This window comes from Xylaria bambusicola (genome assembly GCF_022495145.1).
Source record: "Xylaria bambusicola strain CBS 139988 unplaced genomic scaffold F5B22scaffold_2, whole genome shotgun sequence".
In the NCBI taxonomy this organism is placed as follows: Eukaryota; Fungi; Ascomycota; class Sordariomycetes; order Xylariales; family Xylariaceae; genus Xylaria; species Xylaria bambusicola.
The window spans coordinates 755809-773673 of record NW_025953555.1 but is presented as its reverse complement, the minus strand read 5'-3'; the positions used below and the strand labels follow the sequence as shown (position 1 = coordinate 773673).

At 48.4% G+C, this 17865-nt stretch overlaps 4 protein-coding genes across 4 annotated transcripts; 3 read left to right on the top strand and 1 right to left on the bottom strand.

Moving 5' to 3' along the window:
* Window positions 1-163: 163 nt before the first annotated feature.
* On the top strand, window positions 164-2497 carry F5B22DRAFT_641508 (tyrosyl-DNA phosphodiesterase-domain-containing protein; the record flags this gene model as incomplete). Its single annotated transcript, XM_047977996.1, has 8 exons — window positions 164-679; window positions 763-980; window positions 1099-1213; window positions 1355-1554; window positions 1613-1650; window positions 1698-1832; window positions 1891-2042; window positions 2099-2497. The coding sequence occupies 8 exons, from the start codon at window positions 164-166 to the stop codon at window positions 2495-2497; spliced, it is 1773 nt and encodes a 590-aa protein (XP_047835723.1).
* A 6695-nt stretch (window positions 2498-9192) lies between these two features.
* On the top strand, window positions 9193-10502 carry F5B22DRAFT_585449 (uncharacterized protein). The gene has a single exon (XM_047973499.1). It carries the CDS (start codon window positions 9253-9255, stop codon window positions 10093-10095), a length of 843 nt encoding a protein of 280 aa, XP_047835722.1. The 5' UTR covers window positions 9193-9252; the 3' UTR covers window positions 10096-10502.
* Window positions 10503-10697: 195 nt separating this feature from the next.
* Window positions 10698-12706, top strand: F5B22DRAFT_154645 (CDP-alcohol phosphatidyltransferase-domain-containing protein). The gene is made up of 3 exons (XM_047969180.1): window positions 10698-11922; window positions 12056-12302; window positions 12446-12706. The coding sequence occupies exons 1-3, from the start codon at window positions 11244-11246 to the stop codon at window positions 12552-12554; spliced, it is 1035 nt and encodes a 344-aa protein (XP_047835721.1). The 5' UTR covers window positions 10698-11243; the 3' UTR covers window positions 12555-12706.
* A 152-nt stretch (window positions 12707-12858) lies between these two features.
* F5B22DRAFT_641506 (mitochondrial translation optimization protein) lies at window positions 12859-15020 on the bottom strand (the record flags this gene model as incomplete). Its single annotated transcript, XM_047977995.1, has 2 exons — window positions 12859-14848; window positions 14905-15020. 2 exons carry the CDS (start codon window positions 15018-15020, stop codon window positions 12859-12861), a joined length of 2106 nt encoding a protein of 701 aa, XP_047835720.1.
* Between the last annotated feature and the right edge of the window lie 2845 nt (window positions 15021-17865).

Here is a 17865-nt window from a genome sequence, read left to right as displayed (position 1 = left end):
CTGTTCGCGTTGGTTGCACTCCGGATCACCACGTCTGCTAAGGGCATCCAACCATCAAACCTCGAACCATAAGCAGTCTTCCTCGCCCGCTTCATCAAGTCAGCTCCGATACTCACTCGCGCACAGCTTTCCCTAAGGCAATTTCGGTGAGTTAAAAATCGGTATGGATTCTCATCAAGATCCGTTTGACGGCGATGAGGAAGCAGCATTGCGTTACGCAATCGCGTTGTCACTCCAGGATCCTAACGTGCCTGCATCTCCCTCAACTGCCCAGAGACCAATTGTGCTAGATGAGGGCGAAGATGAGGAAGAAGATCTAGAAAATGGCCCAAAATGTCCGCCCACGCCGAAGAAACCTAGCCAGCTAGCTGGTAAACCCACCAGAACACTACCGGCGACAAGTCACTCACAAATAGCGCCTCATGCCACACCTTCACATATTAAACCCAGTAGTCTCTCATCTCTAGGCCTTGACAGAAAGAAAATGGAAGAGGAAAGACTTGCGCGGGTCGCTAAGCGCAAAGCCCCGCCGGATGAAGACGCTCTTCAGCGTTTGCCACAACGTATCAAGATTGACGGTCAACCTAAGGTCACGCCACTCGCGGCACCTGCTCCTATATCCTCAGCCTCCACCAAATCGCCGCAATTACCTTATCCCAAAGGCGTCGTGAGAAGAACTGTAAGCACTTACTTATGCAGTCGCTATCTCGCCTTATTCTTGAGTGTTATTCAAGTGGCGGTGGACTAATTCAGATACCATAGTGGGCTGCTGGATACCCGCGCCAGGACGATATCAAAATCGAAGAAATATTCCAAAAGGATCAGCTTGAGCTTGCCGTCCTCAGTTCTTTTCAGTGGGATGATGAATGGCTGTTAACCAAAATTAATGTGAATAAGACGAAGCTGGTCTGCATTGCATTTGCCTCAAATGATCAGCAAAAGGAAGCAATGAGAGCTAATGTGCCTAGAGATCGTATCCGGTACGAGATCTCCGCTCCTTAGCCCTCGCAGCTTTCGTGATGGCAACTCTGGGGTCTCTCTCTAACATGCTGCGCTGCCGGATGAACCATAACGCCAATCTCTGACATATGTCTGCAGGTTTTGCTTCCCTCCCATGATGCCAGCTGGAAGTATGCATTCAAAACTCCAACTGCTCAAGTTCCCCAATTACCTGCGCTTAGTTATTCCCACTGGTAATTTGGTGCCTTATGATGTGAGTGTAACGTCTTTCTTTCCTAATCAGATTGCCGTCGAACCATGAAAATCTTTCTTGGCCCAACGAGGAATCAACATATAACCTATCTTTACACATTTGCTAGCAACAAGCATCACTGATCAGTTATATATTGCATAGTGGGGTGAGACAGGTGTAATGGAGAACATGGTCTTTTTGATCGATCTGCCTACGACAACAAAGTCAGAAACCCCTCCAACCATGTTTAATCAAGAGCTTTGCTACTTCTTGACGGCATGTGGGCTTGATAGCACTTTGATCAACAGTCTTTCGAAATATGATTTCTCGGAAACAAGTCAATACAGGTTTATCCATACGATGTAAGCTTGCTATCGCTCCGAAATGAGTTGTATGTTACTCCAGCTTAGGAAATCATAGTGGGCAGTCGCATATAGGAGACGCATGGCAACGAACAGGTACGATAGCCCCCTCCTTTCGCTATCCCCGCTAACTCTGACGACAGGGTATTGTGGCCTTGGGCGAGCCGTGGAGTCATTAGGTTTGACAACAGACTCAGAAGTTGAACTAGATTTCGTAGTAGCATCGCTCGGTTCAGTTAGCACTGACCTAACCTCAGCGATATATAATGCCACTCAAGGTATTTATTTGTGTAATCCTCACAAACGCACTCGAGCCGTATGCTTATCTAATATCAGGAGACAATGGACTGAAGGAGTACAACAGAAGGACCAACGGAGGCCCCAAGAAGAAAGCCACTCAAAAGGTTGGTCCAAGCTACCATCCCGACAATTTCCGTATCTATTTCCCTTCTCATGAAACCGTAAGCCGAAGCCGTGGCGGCAAGAACGTAAGTCAGGTACACTACGACTGAACAAAGATACAAGCATTAATGAGGTTACATAGAGTGGCGGTACTATCTGTTTACAAAGCAAGTGGTGGGATTCTCCAATGTTTCCTAGAGAACTGGTGCATGATTGTGAAAGCGTTCGACCTGGTCTGTTGATGCATACGAAGATACTCTTCGTTCGACACCCCCATCGGGACAAATCACACTGGGCCTACCTTGGGAGTGCCAACCTTTCCGAAAGTGCTTGGGGACGTTTAGTGAAAGACCGAGCATCTGGGCAACCCAAACTTAACTGTCGTAATTGGGAGTGCGGAGTGCTTATTCCCATGGAAAGTCAAGCCGGCAAGTCAGGCTGGAGCTCATTCGAGAACAGAATCCCCATACCAATGATCGTCCCCGGCGAGGCTTATGGCAAAACCAATTCCAAACGGCCATGGCTTTTTCTAGAGGCTTAAATCCTTGACTCAAGACCATAACAAGGTGTTACGCATTATAATGCCGAATAACAACTATGCTGTACCGAGAGCTACGTAACCACGCCACACCGTCAGTGGGAAGAAGGCCTGGGTATTGTGTTCCTTAGACAAAGTCTAGCCTAGGCGTATCTGGATAGATTATGAGCAACATGCCATAGGTACTGTCAGGGGTCTCAGGCCGGAGGAACAAGGAGATACTACACCCTAAATAGTCAGAGAAGTCTGAATGCCTTCAGGCGCCTGACCTTTTAGACCTTGTGCCACAATGAGAGTCTTACTGTATACCATGTACAGCCCTCCTGACAGGTACCATGTGGGCTTGGAAATGGCTCATAGTATCCCAATTTTCTACAGTTGGTCCAAGACTCATATCTTCTTTGGCCTGACTACGACAGTGCTAAGATTGGTCATGGCCTAATCGCGCCTTTCATCACATTGCAGACTATTCTATCGACATAACAAGGCTACATGTAATGTTTGGTTTCCACCACCTGCCGAACAAAGCTCTGCTTTAACAAAGCCGATAGTGTGGTGCATATATCGCCTTACCGACACTTCTACGAGGTACTTTATCTTCTACTGTGACCGCAATGAGAATAATACAAGCTATTCTCGCGTGAACTTTTCACCGTAATGAGTATTCATGAACTGCGCTCAAGCTGTAATATACCAACTCCAGGCTATGTTCTCGATTTGATGTTCAAGTTTTCGGCTACAAGCCCCAATCCAATGGCATGTGGAAAGTAGTTTCCAAGCTTACGAGTATGAAGTGTGATACATCAGCCAGAGCGGCCTCGTTTGATGGCGATGCTGTGGTAATTCTGCTCTGAGGGAACCTGGGTCATCACACCTTGACATCACAGCCGTACGAGGTAATTAGTTATGTAGGTAGAAATACTAGCTGGTTCTCTTGTTACTTGCCAAGGTAACAGTTATCTAGAGAGATATAGGCTTAGTACATTCATGCTCGCCAAGAGATTCGTTACTCATAAATATATTCGACTTTTGCCTCCCTTACGAAGGACCTTGTACATTGATCATAAGACGCAACTATCTCTAAATACGAGAATGGTATGTATTATTATATAATCAGCTGTTGACTGTCAGACTCCATGTAAGCTTGTACTATTTACTTGAGCTTATGGCTTTTGCTTTATTACGCACGTGCGGATAACGAGCACTGAAAGCATGTAGGAGTATATAGTCACGCATACATAATGCATTGATATGCGGCAAACAAATTTTCTTTCCTCAATGCTACCCGTGGATGAAGTGAACGGTACCAGCCATGTGTTTTGTAAGGTGGTCCCTTAATAATTGTTGTTCAGAACCCTTGAGCGGTAACACAGGAAATATCTCCGAATGTTATCCACAATCATGTGAAACTTCTGGCAACGGGCTAACTAGGGAAGGGGGTGGGCTTCAATGTTAGTATTGGATACCATTAGTTACACTCAGATCGTAGATTGAATTCGCCCCTATGTTACGATTTGGCCACAAGAGATTGTTTACCCCGCGGCATGCCTTGAATCCCAAAGGGAAGCGCTTTGGCCATAGACAGACCAAACAAATTTACGGCCCGAGGCTCTTAATAAGGTTTTCTTCGCAGCCTACTCGTGCTGGGATTTCCCGGTACAGATCCTGCATGTATCTCACACTCATGCCGGCTCAACAGCATTGCATTTTACTATAATACATTGTTTATTGTGTTTGAATACATTACTTTCTGTCTAACTCTCTTCTTTGAATCTTTTCTTTTATTTAGTTTCTATTCTATCAAGTACTTTTTTGTCCTCCCCCCCTCTTTTTTTTCATATATTAGATTCATCGGTCCTCCTATTCATAGAACCGTGAGCAGTTCAACACCAGCCACCAAGAAAAGGGGACATCGTAAGTTTCAGAGCCTTTTCATTTGACGATCTTGTTCCCTTGGAGAATAGCAGCCTCCTGAAAATCGTCCTGCTAAAGGCATTTGCTTAGGGGACTTGCGTTCTAGACACCAATCGACCGAAAAGCTATCTCGAGTCATGAAAAAGTTGCGGGTGGTTCCGCCCGCGCTTTGGTCAGAGAGAAGCTCGGCGTCCGAGGTTTTGTAACGACTATCTAATTTAGTGCGTGACAGGCAAAGACGTAGACCATCGAGATTTCTATATGGATATAGTTACGCGCAGTGGTCTTCCAACTGTATTAATTTGTATCATAGTGTGCATAAACCTCTTTTGCTAAGTTAACTTCCACTTTTTGAGCGTGAGACTTATGGCGAAGATTTGACAGATATGTGCTGAAGACATAAAGGTAGTCTTTAATTTTTTTCCAACGACAAACACCCAATACAATTGCTTAGCGTGATTAATGAGCAGCATGCAAACATGTAGATAATCATTTATTACATCTAGATGGAGATACTATGTCTTTTTGGGTAGAGGGGGGGAAACATTATGGACTAGACTTTTCATCAGCTCTCTAGCCTCCCTTTTAGCACTGGGCGACAAGCACATAACTAGACTGATTAATAAACGACTGTCACCTAGGATTTTATTGGCCTAAGGAGAAGGCAATATTCCTGTTCACACATATGAGCTGATATAACAAGCAGACGTGGAGCCGGACTAAGTTGGGTCAACATGTGCGACTCAATTCATCTACCGCTCGTCGTATCAGAGTTATCACTGGCATTAGGAAATTGCTCGCAACATCTCGGCCTACCGAGAGCAGCTGGACCGTGACGGCTGCATCCGAATGACGGGAGATCAGCTGTGAACTGAAAGCCAGAGATAAAGCATTAGGGGGGGTTGGTTCTACCCAGGTCCCTAGGTTCTTGGATAGCCGCAGAGCAACACGCGGATGACTAGAGAAAGAATTGGCTGATCCGGCGAGCGGAAGGATATAGGTGGTCAGAGAGGTATCGGCTACCTAGGGCCATTGGTTAAGTTTCTGCCTGCCTGCCTATGTGCTTGCGTATGCATGTGCGTGGTTATGAAAGTCTCAGGGACAACTGGATGTTCCCACCCCGTGTCTTGCTCATAATCGACGGCCCAAGTTCCATCCATGAGTTTTAACAGGCTTTATACACGGAATTTCATGTTTCTCATGAAGGGAGGTTCCTCTATAACTAGTATATGTGTGGCTGCGCACACCCGCGACTACATGTACATAAGATGATGTCTAGGCCAAGCCTGGTGCACTAGTATCTGTAAACAAGTAAAACGGGGGGCCACCGTGAAGGAGGCCGTTCAGAGACTTGTCGAGAGTAGGCGCGGGACATACTCAAGGACAATAGATGAAGGCCGGACATCATAGCCACGGCGATGGCGCAAGATGGACCGATGTAAAGCGAGATGTCCGGAGGCGGACATGGGAAGGCAGAGCAGTAGGCAGAGCAGTAGGCAGAGCAGTAGGCAGAGCGGTAGACATGGTAGGCATGGCAGGCATGGCAGGCATGGTGTGCCTGACTCGGTGCTAAAGGACAAGGACGACAAGGCCAGGTAACGGCCAACATGAAGTACATAGCTAGGTACGTAAGTAGGCAGGGAGTAGGTAAGTACCGGGAATGGTGTAGCCCGGCGCGCACTAACACCGGTCCATTGCTGGTCCTGGCCGTGATCTCCATACCTAGGTAGGTATCGACTATTACCTACCATCTCCGCCTTCATCCGCATCTCCATCCCCATGTCCATTCCTATCGGCATCTCTGCCTCTTTTTCGCTATCTCCATACGTGGCATGGCCCCTGTGTCTCCTACCCCCAGCCCTCCTCCGGTCCCCCCTTTCCCCCTTTCCCCCTCTCCCTCTCCCTCTCCCTCTCCCTCCCCCTGCCAGTGCCAGTGCCACTGCCCCTGCCCCCCAACTACCCTCGTACACGACGCGAGAAACATTGAATACCAAGGCCGGCAAGAAGGTTGTGTGCATTAGTCCATCATTTCCTTAGCAGCAAATCGGTTCGTTTCCTCTCTGCTGACTAGCTGAGAGTTCCTCCCACGCTAGCTCTACATATAAGACTAGGTCGAGTCGCGGCGGCAAACGACGCCTTGTTTAGTAGCACGTACATACTATTTACCTCATGTAGAGGTACGGCGGCCTCTGTCGATAAGCCTGGCACTTGAACATTCTGCTGCTATCGCTACCCCTATGTGTATACTTATAGGCGCCGACTTGTGTATGGGGATCCTTGGATGAACGAACTACATAGCTATGTATATATGTATGTATGTATGTATGTATGTATGTATGTAGGTGAGAGGTAGGTAGGTAGGGAGGTCCTATCCCGCCGTGCGCCATGCCGCATCACGCACACCACACACCACACCACGGCTACTCCTCCGCTCCTCTCGTCACCAAACACCGAGCCCCTCAATTTCCAGAGATCAATTCGTAGGTTGGTCCCTTCGAGTCTGAACGTAGGCACGTAATGGACCGCTTCCACCTTGCGCTACACTTCCCAAATGCTCCCAGATGCTCCCAGGTGCCTTCGGTCCCCCCCCCTTCGGTCCCTATTTTCCCATGCAGGTATTAACTCTCTAGGTCTGCTTCATATCCGCATGCAACAACGTACGTACCAAGGAGAGGTGCTTCGAGAGTCGGGCATTTATGTATCGATTCAATGAATTACATTTCCTATGGTGCGCCTAGCTCTCGCTTCATTCGCATCTTGATCTTGATCTTCCCAACACGAATATACTGGTTAGCTGCTCGAGTGGTTATGCGCAACTCCTGTATCGCCATTGACCGTGCCGTGGAATCTGCCGGGTCGAACACACCGATCCTGCAAGGTTCCTCGATCTTGGTACCTATACTCCTGCTTTCTCGTGCATGTCCACCTAGGTATTCCTGGAAGGAAGGGATGCCTACGTAAAGCAATAACGAGGCGGAAAGAGTGATGGAAGAAAACTGGTGACTGGACTGGCTATAATTACATTAACCCTCGCATCTCGCCCCTTCTTTCTCTCGCCGTCTCTCATACTCATCACTCATCATCTTTCCCGCCTTTCCCGCCTTTCCCTGCGCCTCCCCTTCTTCATCATTATCTTTCGTCTGCTAATCTACAACTTCTAGAGCACCAGTTGATCTTCTCAACTTGTCCCAGAGTGCTCTCTCAACTACTCACCCCCCGGACATCGTATTCGCACCAGTGTTCAGATTTTGTGGACAGATATCTCCTCAACATCTCAAGTCAGCCAAAGTAAACCCATCGCCTTTACTTCAACCTCGTTATAGTTGAAGTGATACCAACTCAGTCATACTGGTACGTTTTAACCACTATTTCAAAAGCTACGCAATGGGATACTTGTTGATGAGATCAACTAACTAATGTCGTCCCGGAAAAAGAGAGTTCGGAGTCCAATCTCCCACTCCCCCTCCCGGCAAACTCAAAAGTGTCTCAAGGAGCAGGGCTCGGGAAACCCGGCTCTTTGCATCCAGATATAGACCGGCCGGTGAACATCCAAGCGTGCGGCAAGCCAAACTCAATCGTAAGTCTAGCATCAGCACCGGACTGGAGAACGCTCCCTAGTCGCGGCACTTTGTATCGCAAGCTGACTTCATGCTCCTACTAGGCAGGCTGCTAGCCGACATACCTTCTCCCCAAATAAAGTTTCATCTAGGGCCCACCATCCCCTTCCCCAGTATCCAGCCGCATAAGTATATCTACTTGGACGGTGGGTGACCCTCTGGCTAGTCCTAGGTGTAGAGGACTTATCTAACCTTCTCACCTTGTAGGTCTATCAAGTCTCTCTAGCCACCGAGGTACTTTGACCGAATACCTAGTGGTCTATACCTTACACCTTAAATCACCTAGCCGAGCTTCACTTTCTACGCAGCTAGTAGAACTTCTGCCGGCAAGATATATCAAACACATCCCAAATACATCTCTTCTTCGACTCCTGATCCCAGATACTGGGCCGCTTTGGTAGAACTGCTCTAATAGATCAGGTGTCTCACGCCACTGGTATGTCCCGAACCGATCAGGATCATCCATCACTGGCCTTTACTAACATATGGCCGCGCAGATTATTGCACCTACCAAATCATCAAATATCGACTTCTCCTTTCCCCACGCCCTCCCACGTTAGAAATTGTTTAATAAAGTATACCACTCACGTTATGCCTACCATGACATCCCAAGCCTCAGGTAGCCCCTTGGCGCCCACGTACCGGGGCTATGTCGGGAGTACCATGGATGCTTTGATCCTTTTTGAAGCCTGTCTAAGTGGTGTTCTCTCTCATGTTTCACGAAGACCTCACGACCGAGAACGACCAGCTCTTATCCAAAGTGGGAACGTGTTCATCTACGAAGAACACTCATCAGGCATTAAACGCTGGACCGACGGCGTAGCATGGAGTCCCAGTAGAATTCTTGGCAATTTTCTCATATATCGAGAGCTCGACAAACCCTTTCAACCCGGCGAGAAAAAGCGCGCCATGAAGCGAAACAAACCAGAAAATGGTGTGTCGAAAGCTCCAGCGGCTTCCAAACAGACTTCTGTTAATCCTTCCGCAGCTGGTTCCTTGACTTCACCATCGAAGGCGGCGAGCACGGACCAAAATACTTCAAAAAACGATTCAGAAAGAGCATATATCGGTTCTTTGGTTGACTCGTACCAATTCAAGGACGACGGCTTAATCAAGAAAACAATCAGCGTGGTGTATAATGGCGTCACCCATCATCTGGTATCTTACTACGGTCTTGAGGAGGTCAAGGGGGATGGGCTGCAGACACCTGCCCATCACCAGGGACTTATGCATGTTCAACCTCGTGGTGAACTGTTTCGCTCCTCAAATTTTCGAGCACCCATCGACGACGGTGAATTGGATATTTATGACCCCACGAGGCCTTATTCCTTCCCTCAAGGTGTGGCGTATATGGGAGTGCCAGTGGCCGGTGTGCCCCAGCGGTCTCTATCTTTCTCGGCCCCATCCTTTGTCCAGCCTCAATGGAGTGGCACTCAGCAATATGCGCACAGTCCGACGTACGACATACAATCAACGATTCCATCACCAGCCACCAATTATAATCAACAGCAGATGGTATCAACTTATCCTTACGAGGTATCACCCTACGGTCAGTCCCGACCATCTAACTATGGTGCTATGGTGCAAAACCGACGACATTCAGCGATACCCAATGCGAATAGCGCAGCCCATATGACGTACTCAGCCGCCATGGTACCTAATGGCACCATAGCAATAGATCATAGTCTTTCAACCCATACCTTTGGGGACATGTTCAACGCTTCGACCCCCAATGCGACGGTGGAAAGCGCTTCAGCTAGCGGAGGAGGGGGCTACGAGACGTCTGAAGTAATCAGTCAGCAAAATGGCGTTCATGGCATGAGTGCTTCTCTACCACAGGGTGCAGCTGGATTTGAGAATCAACTCTCGAACGGATACAGCCATTCTATGAACCGACTGCCGATGAGCGAGTATGTCCAGGCATCGGGAGGACCAGCGTATGGTTCGGCAAGCAACAGCACAACACCAACCAACCTCACAATGGCTCTAGAGAGCACAGATTTAACACCCCGAGATGAGGATTGGGGTAGAGCGGACTCACTGCTCCCTAAGAACGAAGGAGACTATTAGTATTACACGTGTGAGGGTGTGCATTCTGTTGCCAGAAAATGTACCATCTAAAATGTTTGGCTTGTCTGTTTGTTTCTTGTTTCTGATAGCATCTTCATATGTCGGTGCGGCGCGGTTTTTGCCCTTTTGGTCAGCAAGCGCCGGCATGGTAGCAATGGCGTTCAGGGTAGGGCATGGGCATCTCTAATGGTGTGCTCATAGGCTGGTTGGTTGGTCATTCACGGTTCGTTTATTCTCTATTGCTCTTTTTATGTGTACTGGGCGTTAAATGGCGTTAAATGGAATTTAGGAGTTGCCCACCAGAAGTATTTATTTAATATTATTCTGACTAGGTATAACACTCTTTGGCGATAGCATTGTAGCAACACAGGTATTCGAGCGTAATGTAGTTATTGTGAGTAGTATCTGTAGAACTGTGGTGGTATGTCGTGACTCCTCACAGTGATTACAGTGCATGTAACGGTACTACAGCGGGCTAAGCCGCCAAAGGAGTCGAAAGGAACACGGTGCGCATCACTCGGTAATCGCTAATCGCACTGTGGCTAGGACATCTTCGGCCCTGCACACAATAGCTCTGTGTACCATTAGGTATACATGTACACGCTCACTTTGAACCGTAAACCTTCTGACATTGCCCTTCAAACTGCCTAGGTATCTAGATAGGTTGCCCGTCACTTCAAGTTGCTTGATTTATATATCGTGAGAGACCGCGTCGACGTCCCTATACGTCTTGCCCCGTGTTTCCTCTCTTTCTTTCCCCTTCTCTTTCTCTTTCTTCACTTATCCCTTATTTTCTTCCTTCTATCTCCCCGGCTCACATCCAATCAGAGCTAGAGACCAATGCTCGCTGGCCCCTTTTGACCTCAAGCTAGGATAACTTTGAAAATCAGTCAGGAGGCGTGAGGGGCCGCATATAGGTTTCGTTGCCAAAGTTCGCGTCCAGCGTCGGTTGGATGGCCTAGCGTTCCATTATCCTGTCGAGCTGGCACGCAAGCAATCAAAGCGCCGGCTATTGGACTCGGCATAAACTGGAGAGCCATAGACCCTGGGATACAAAGAAACTCGGCGAGGTTTGACGGGTCAGGCTGCGTTGGTTCCTTTATGCTGAGTGCGGTTGAGGTCGTGCGACGTTCAGCGGCTTAGTCATCATGTTGACGTACAGATCTGCTACTGCTACCTCCCCTTTGGCTCAATCATTCTTACGTGGTGCTTACGATGCAGCACGACATACTGGCTGTTCAAAGTTGTTGAAATGTCCTGTAAGATTTGACTCAGCACCAGCAAAAATTTCGTCGTTGTCCATCGTAGCGAGGGCGCGAAAAGGGCCGTTTGTACCAGGAGATGCGCCAACATACAGGGCAAACGGCGTGAAATCGCAAAGTTTTAGAGATAAGTTCGCAGCCACGGACTCGTTAAGGTTTTTATCAAACACGACGGCAAGGTATTTTGCTAAAGGGCAGGATGAAGGGCGGGGGTCTCCATCGGCACAACAAATTTCATCAGCATCACAACCGCAACCGCAACCGAAGGGCATCCGAAAGGTCTTGCCCTCCCTGACGGCACATGAGAATATTTATACTGTGCCGAATATTCTCACGTTTTCACGCCTCGTGGCTGCGCCCTTCATCGGCTACGCCATCCTCCACGACGCCCATACGCTAGCGCTCGGCCTCTTCGCCTACGCAGGCGTGTCGGACCTTCTCGATGGCTGGATCGCGCGTCGCTGGAAGCTTCAGACTGTTGTCGGAAGCGTCGTTGACCCCATGGCCGATAAGCTTCTCATGACCGTCCTGACTGTATGTCTGGCCATGCAGGGGTCATTGCCTGGTGCGTTTTATTCCATCTGATTTTCCGTTATTCTCTCTCTACCCCCACCCCACCAACACGACTTAGTAACCCCTTCCTCGTGAATATCTCTCACTTCTAGCTAACGTAAAAACCATGATATTCGCACCTTTAGTCTGGCTAGCAACTATCATTCTTGGCCGCGACGTGGGCCTCGGCATATCAGCCATCTATTACCGCTGGATCTCACTGCCGCCCCCAAAGACGTTCACAAGATACTGGGATTTCTCACTACCATCGGCTGAGGTGCGGCCTACAACTATCAGCAAGTACAACACGTTCTTACAGCTCGGTCTTATGGGCGCTACTATGGTTGTACCTGTTGTGGCTGTGGAGGCTGGTAGTGCCATGACTGTTTTTCAGTAAGGCTTTGTCTATTCCTTATCCTTCACTCTTTCCACTCCTTTCTCATCATATTTTGGCGAAGGCATGTGTCTCCCATGAATTACCGGCCATTTCACTTGCTTGGAAACCATAGAGATGATCGTTTGCTGATCCTGATTAGATATCTCGTAGCGACTACGACGGTGTGGAGCGGCCTAAGCTACGTGTTTAGCAAAGACGCAGTTAGAATCCTTTCGGAAAATAAAGAACGGAAACCGAAGGACCCCTAGAATTTATACACGTATAGATATTATTCAAGGGCTGTCTAGTCATACGGGGAAAAAAGAGAAGATTAATATCAACTGTCCCCATTCAGTGACAGGTAAAGCCCTTGTTGCTATCTGCATATTTTGTTACAAATGCTTGTATATCCAACGAATCCGACTTTGCGTTTATTTGCGCCAAACGTGACCCTGAACTCCTATGATGCAGATGAAGTCTGGCTATGCTATAAACTCCCGAACAGTTATCCATGTATCCTTGCAACTCACATCGTACACATTTTCATATAAACACAATCATCGTTGAATTCATTTACGCCGGGCCGCTGAATAAATCTTGCGTCCGCGCCTCAGAATCAAGAGAGTCAACCTCGGTGCCTAAGGGCGCCATATCAGCAGCCAGGACATTATCAAACTGTGTTGGGCGGTGCGCTTCTTTGCTCTTCCTCACGAAAGTGAGGAGCCGCACGCATCCGGCAGGTGTGATGCCTTCGATGCGTCGTGCCTGTCCCATGCTCTCCGGTCGCGTGGCTTTTAGAATCGCCTTCTCCACGATGCTGAGACCCGCCACATTTTCGTAGTCAAGGTCTGTAGGGAGTCTCAACGCCTCGTCGCGCATGGTGCGCGCGGTTTCCGCCTGCTGCATGACAACGTATGGCGCGTAGCGCGCTTCGGTAGAGACGCGGTTCTGGATCTTTTCGGAATACTGATGAATCTCAGGGATCTTGTCTGCGAGTTCGCGAATGCCGGTGTCGGGTTGGCGGAGCATCTCGTAACCGTTTCGCCCCCTGCCATCAATTCGCACGCGGAACCCCGCTTCCAACCAGGCCCGGCTAGTAAGGTGGTACGAGGCAAGAATAGAGGTCAGGGAATCGAGTTGGTCCTTTAAGTCGGTGTGGGCCGACCAGCGCTTGTCCGATACCACACCCCAGGAGCGACCTTTAGCCGTGAGGCGAAGGTCTGCGTTGTCGGCTCGGCTCGCCACCCGATATTCACTGCGCGACGTGAACATACGGTACGGCTCAGATACACCCTTGGTGATCAGGTCGTCTATCATAATGCCGATGTATCCATCGGCGCGGGTAATAGTGACGGGCTCGAGACCCTGCGCCGCCCGGCCGGCATTGATGCCAGCTATAATACCCTGCCCTGCAGCCTCCTCGTAGCCCGTCGTACCGTTTATCTGGCCGGCGAGAAATAGGCCAGAAATTGCCTTAGTCTCCAGTGTGGATTTCAAACTACGCGGGTCGACGTAGTCATACTCCACACCGTAGCCGGCCTGTGTCATGTGGGAGTTCTCGAGTCCCGGAATTGTGCGTAGGAGCTGCTCCTGTGCCTCAGCGGGAATCGTCATTGATAGTCCATTTGGGTAGATAAGATCGCTAGAGAATCCCTCCGGCTCCAACCACACGATGTGTCTATCCTTATCACCAAACTTGATAATCTTAGATTCAAGCGACGGACAGTACCGTGGTCCCTTCACAGTCTCTCGAATATGAATAGTCTTGTCAAGATTGGCGCGCGCGATGTCGTGTGAGCGCGCATTCGTGTAAGTGACCCAGCAGAGCATTTGATCTTCCACCGACACGCGGTCGTTGAGGTAACTGAAAGGTTCTGGTGGATCATCACCAGGTTGTATTGCGAGCGCACTGTAGTCGATACTATCTTTTGCAATCCGTGGCGGGGTACCTGTTTTCAAGCGCCCAAGCTTAAATCCAGCGTCACGTAACGACTTGCTCAGCCCGAAAGTCGCTTGTTCGCCCATACGCCCAGCTGGATAAGTCTCTAATCCGATATGTATCTCTCCGCCAAGGAAGGTTCCCGTCGTAATAATGACCTGTGTCGTTGGCAGTATCTCACCCGTCTCCAACCGTACACCCGTGATTCTGCTCTTGGCGGCACTATCTGGGTCCATGAAAGCCTCGTCTATGACGATATCCGAAACACTGCCAGTTATTATAGACAAGTTTGGGTATGTTTGCAACTCCTCGCGCATGTGCTTCTGATATAGGGCACGGTCAATTTGCGCTCGTGGTCCCCAAACTGCGGGTCCCTTTACCCGATTCAGAACCTTGAATTGCACGCCGGCCTTATCTATTATCCGCCCTGATACTCCGTCTAAAGCATCGATTTCTCGTAGTATTGTCCCTTTTCCTATCCCACCGAAGCTGGGATTGCACGAGCATACACCTAAGTTGTCGATCTTGGGCGTTATGAGGGCAGTTCTTGCCCCAGAGCGCGCTGCGGCGGCGCAGGCTTCGGTACCAGCATGTCCACCGCCTACAACAATAACATCAAATGGCCTAAGATTTGAATTAGGTTTTGTTGGTTGAGATGTGTACTGTAATTGGTTACTGACCTCGTTGCCTCCGGCGCAACTGTGGCAAGACCTCTACGCTTGGCACAGAGCGCAGGTCGTCGCCTCAGGGCACGACTGGTGCGACCTAGGCTCTTCGACTGCCACATGGACTTCATGTCGACTATGCCGCGTCGTTGTGTATTAGGAACACTCAGTTACAAGATCGGAAGGTCAATACATTACGCATCCTACCCAGGTCGCTGTCGCAATTCTAGCGAAAAGTTACTGATAAGAATCTAGATAACAGTGTGCCCGCTACTACAATTGGCAGGTGGTCTAGCTTGGGCTACGTGCCAAGACCTATGATCGGCAGGCGGTGAATGATTCTGCCGATGATATGATCAAGCCCAAATTGTTACCTAGGTAGACTTTCAATGATAGATGGTAGCTCCTATGAAGCCCATTCAGATACTTGGAGAACGGTCTACATGGCTGTTTCAGCTCGTATTTTCAAGATATACGTGTGCATTCAAGCATAAGCAGTTTCTTTTGATTTACTAGTGAGTTTCGCGAGTTTTATAAACTTCAATACTAGTTATACCTAGATATTGTAAGTTCCTCAAGGAAGATGTGAGGGCGTGCATATAGGTAGAACTCTCCTAGTGTACCATAGGTATCGTTCTTTTTCTACCCCTATATAACATCAACATTCGCACCTCATTGCATAAGTACTCCTTTTGTATTAAAGTAGGTGCTTAGCGAAACTCAGTTCTATTTTTCAATGAAAAAGCAATTTGCCATTTCAATACTATGCTAGAACCTAATCATGTATGTCGTCATCAGGCTGTGAAACATCCAGCCACTAATGAAGTGGTGCATGCATACATATACCATGGATAGTAGGCGGTCTAGCTCACCTAGTACCTGTTACTGCTGGCGGTGAACAATTGTGCCGGATAAATCATCACCATTCATGGTGCAGTTTCAGGAATTATTTAGACCTAGCTAGGTACATGGAAGTTCCAGCGTTGCATGAATCATTGGCTTCGGCTTTCAAAATAGAAACTTGCCTTACTAAACTAGTAAGAACCGGTAATTGAGCATGTGTTCTTGTCACAGCGAACTTAATATCACCTTCTCTGATCATAAGCTTGTACAAGCATCTCGTCAGCATGTTCGGCGATCTCTATGCCCTTTCCGACTGCACTTAAATCTTGTTCCAACTGAGTATATCCCCGTGATAAGCTGGGGGGGGGATATCCAGGTACCAGTACATTGTGGAATACGTACCTGGACTGATGATCTATCGCCACACCCAACCTTGATCCCAGATATCTGCTTATGCTACAACTAGAATTTTGCATGTGACGAAGCATGAAGTTTGGCATATTCAGCTCATACCATGATCTACTTGGACGGAGGGTGGCAGAGGTGCTCAGATCCACGGTATAGCATGAAAACACCAAGCACGTAGAAAGGTAATTGACTAGGCAGACGGGTTATTCTGCTTGGCTATTTGCGAGTATAACCTAAACCTGCAGCTGGTTGTTGCAGAAAGGGTGTATGCGATAAATTTGCTGTTGAGCTGGAAAAATCAAGGTATATGAGTTGACGACTGGGAAAAGGAGACACGTAAGAAGAAAGCCCATCGGTCCGACTGGTTCAAGACGCTCAGGTGGTATTCAAGCCTAATGTGTTTCTAAACAAGAGATACTCTATGGTATGCCTTGGCAATGGCAAGAAGTACTAGGTGGATTGCTGGTCTAAGAAGTTTGTTGGTTTCAGGGGGCTTGCCTCTCTTCTCAGGATAATCTCAAACCAGCCACAATGGCCCAGTTATGATTGGTCATTGGAACCGGCCCTTCTGCTAGAATCATGGCTACAATCTTTATAGCTTTTGCCGTTTATGTCCGTGAAAAATGAGCGTACATGAAACCCGTCGGTCGTTGCCGCGCTTTCCAGCTCTGAGCCGGGGGTTTTTGTTACACGTGTAACCTCTGTGCCGGCTGAAATATGCAGTTCGCCTTGCACTTCGGCCGTACGAAGGACCATTCTAGGCTGTTCATGATCTTTCAAGACATGCAGGCAATATTGGGCAATATTGGAAAGTGAGGTTATACAGACCTCGCTTCTTGAAACAGACCCTAGAGACCCAGGCGGTCTGGGCTGGCAGATCATTTGTATATAGAGCCATCCCAAGCCATCAACAGCCGAGAAGGAGTTGGTTGGTCAAGGACTACTGCAGCTCTAGAAGATCATTGTAATCTGAATTCCCAGTTCCAGGCCCAGTTTACCTGCCCTTGTTATAGTTTTACTAGATTGTTATTTCATGCTATCTTTGTCCTATAAAGGATATCGATTTATGGATTTATGAGTACTATTTTATTTTCTATTTCAATTGAAATAGATACACTACAAATTACTATACCAAACGAGTTCATACCCTTATGACCAATCATAATCTCCCCTCTGCTTAACGAGGGCGGCCTATATAAAAAAGACAAATGACCAGCCTCGAAATTAAGCTGTCCAATATATTATAATCTGTTGGGACCATCTAGGTCCTTGACTACCAGCTCCCTTCTAGACCCTGGTGGCTGAATGGGACATTATATACATTAGCATGGCTCTTGCTTCGGCTCCTGCTAATATCTAAATCCCAGGATGTTTCATTGGTTAGGAGGTCTATATAATTTTACCTCTTGACAAGATGCCGCATGCTTTATGAATTGTCATGAGCTTTCACGAGGGGTCCTTTGCAAGGCATGCGCTCACAGCAGTATGTGCATGTAACAGCTCGATGAATAAAATATATGGTCGTATTGATACCCCAGGTTTACATAGAGATGTATATGCCTCTAGATTTAGCTTTTCCTCATTCGATAGATATTTATTTAGGATGACTTATGAGATAACATTAGTTCAACAGCGACCCGGCCCGGGCGGGGGGGGGGGGGGGGGGGGCGGGGGGGGGGGGGGGGGGGGCGGGGGGGGGGGGGGGGGGGGGGGGGGGGGGGGGGT

Coding starts and splice junctions, on each gene's coding strand:
- F5B22DRAFT_585449 (XM_047973499.1), top strand. CDS start 9,253: ATGCATGTTCAACCTCGTGGTGAACTGTTTCGCTCCTCAAATTTTCGA.
- F5B22DRAFT_154645 (XM_047969180.1), top strand. CDS start 11,244: ATGTTGACGTACAGATCTGCTACTGCTACCTCCCCTTTGGCTCAATCA. Junction 11,923..12,055: donor CATGCAGGGGTCATTGCCTG/GTGCGTTTTATT, acceptor TCGCACCTTTAG/TCTGGCTAGCAACTATCATT. Junction 12,303..12,445: donor AGTGCCATGACTGTTTTTCA/GTAAGGCTTTGT, acceptor GATCCTGATTAG/ATATCTCGTAGCGACTACGA.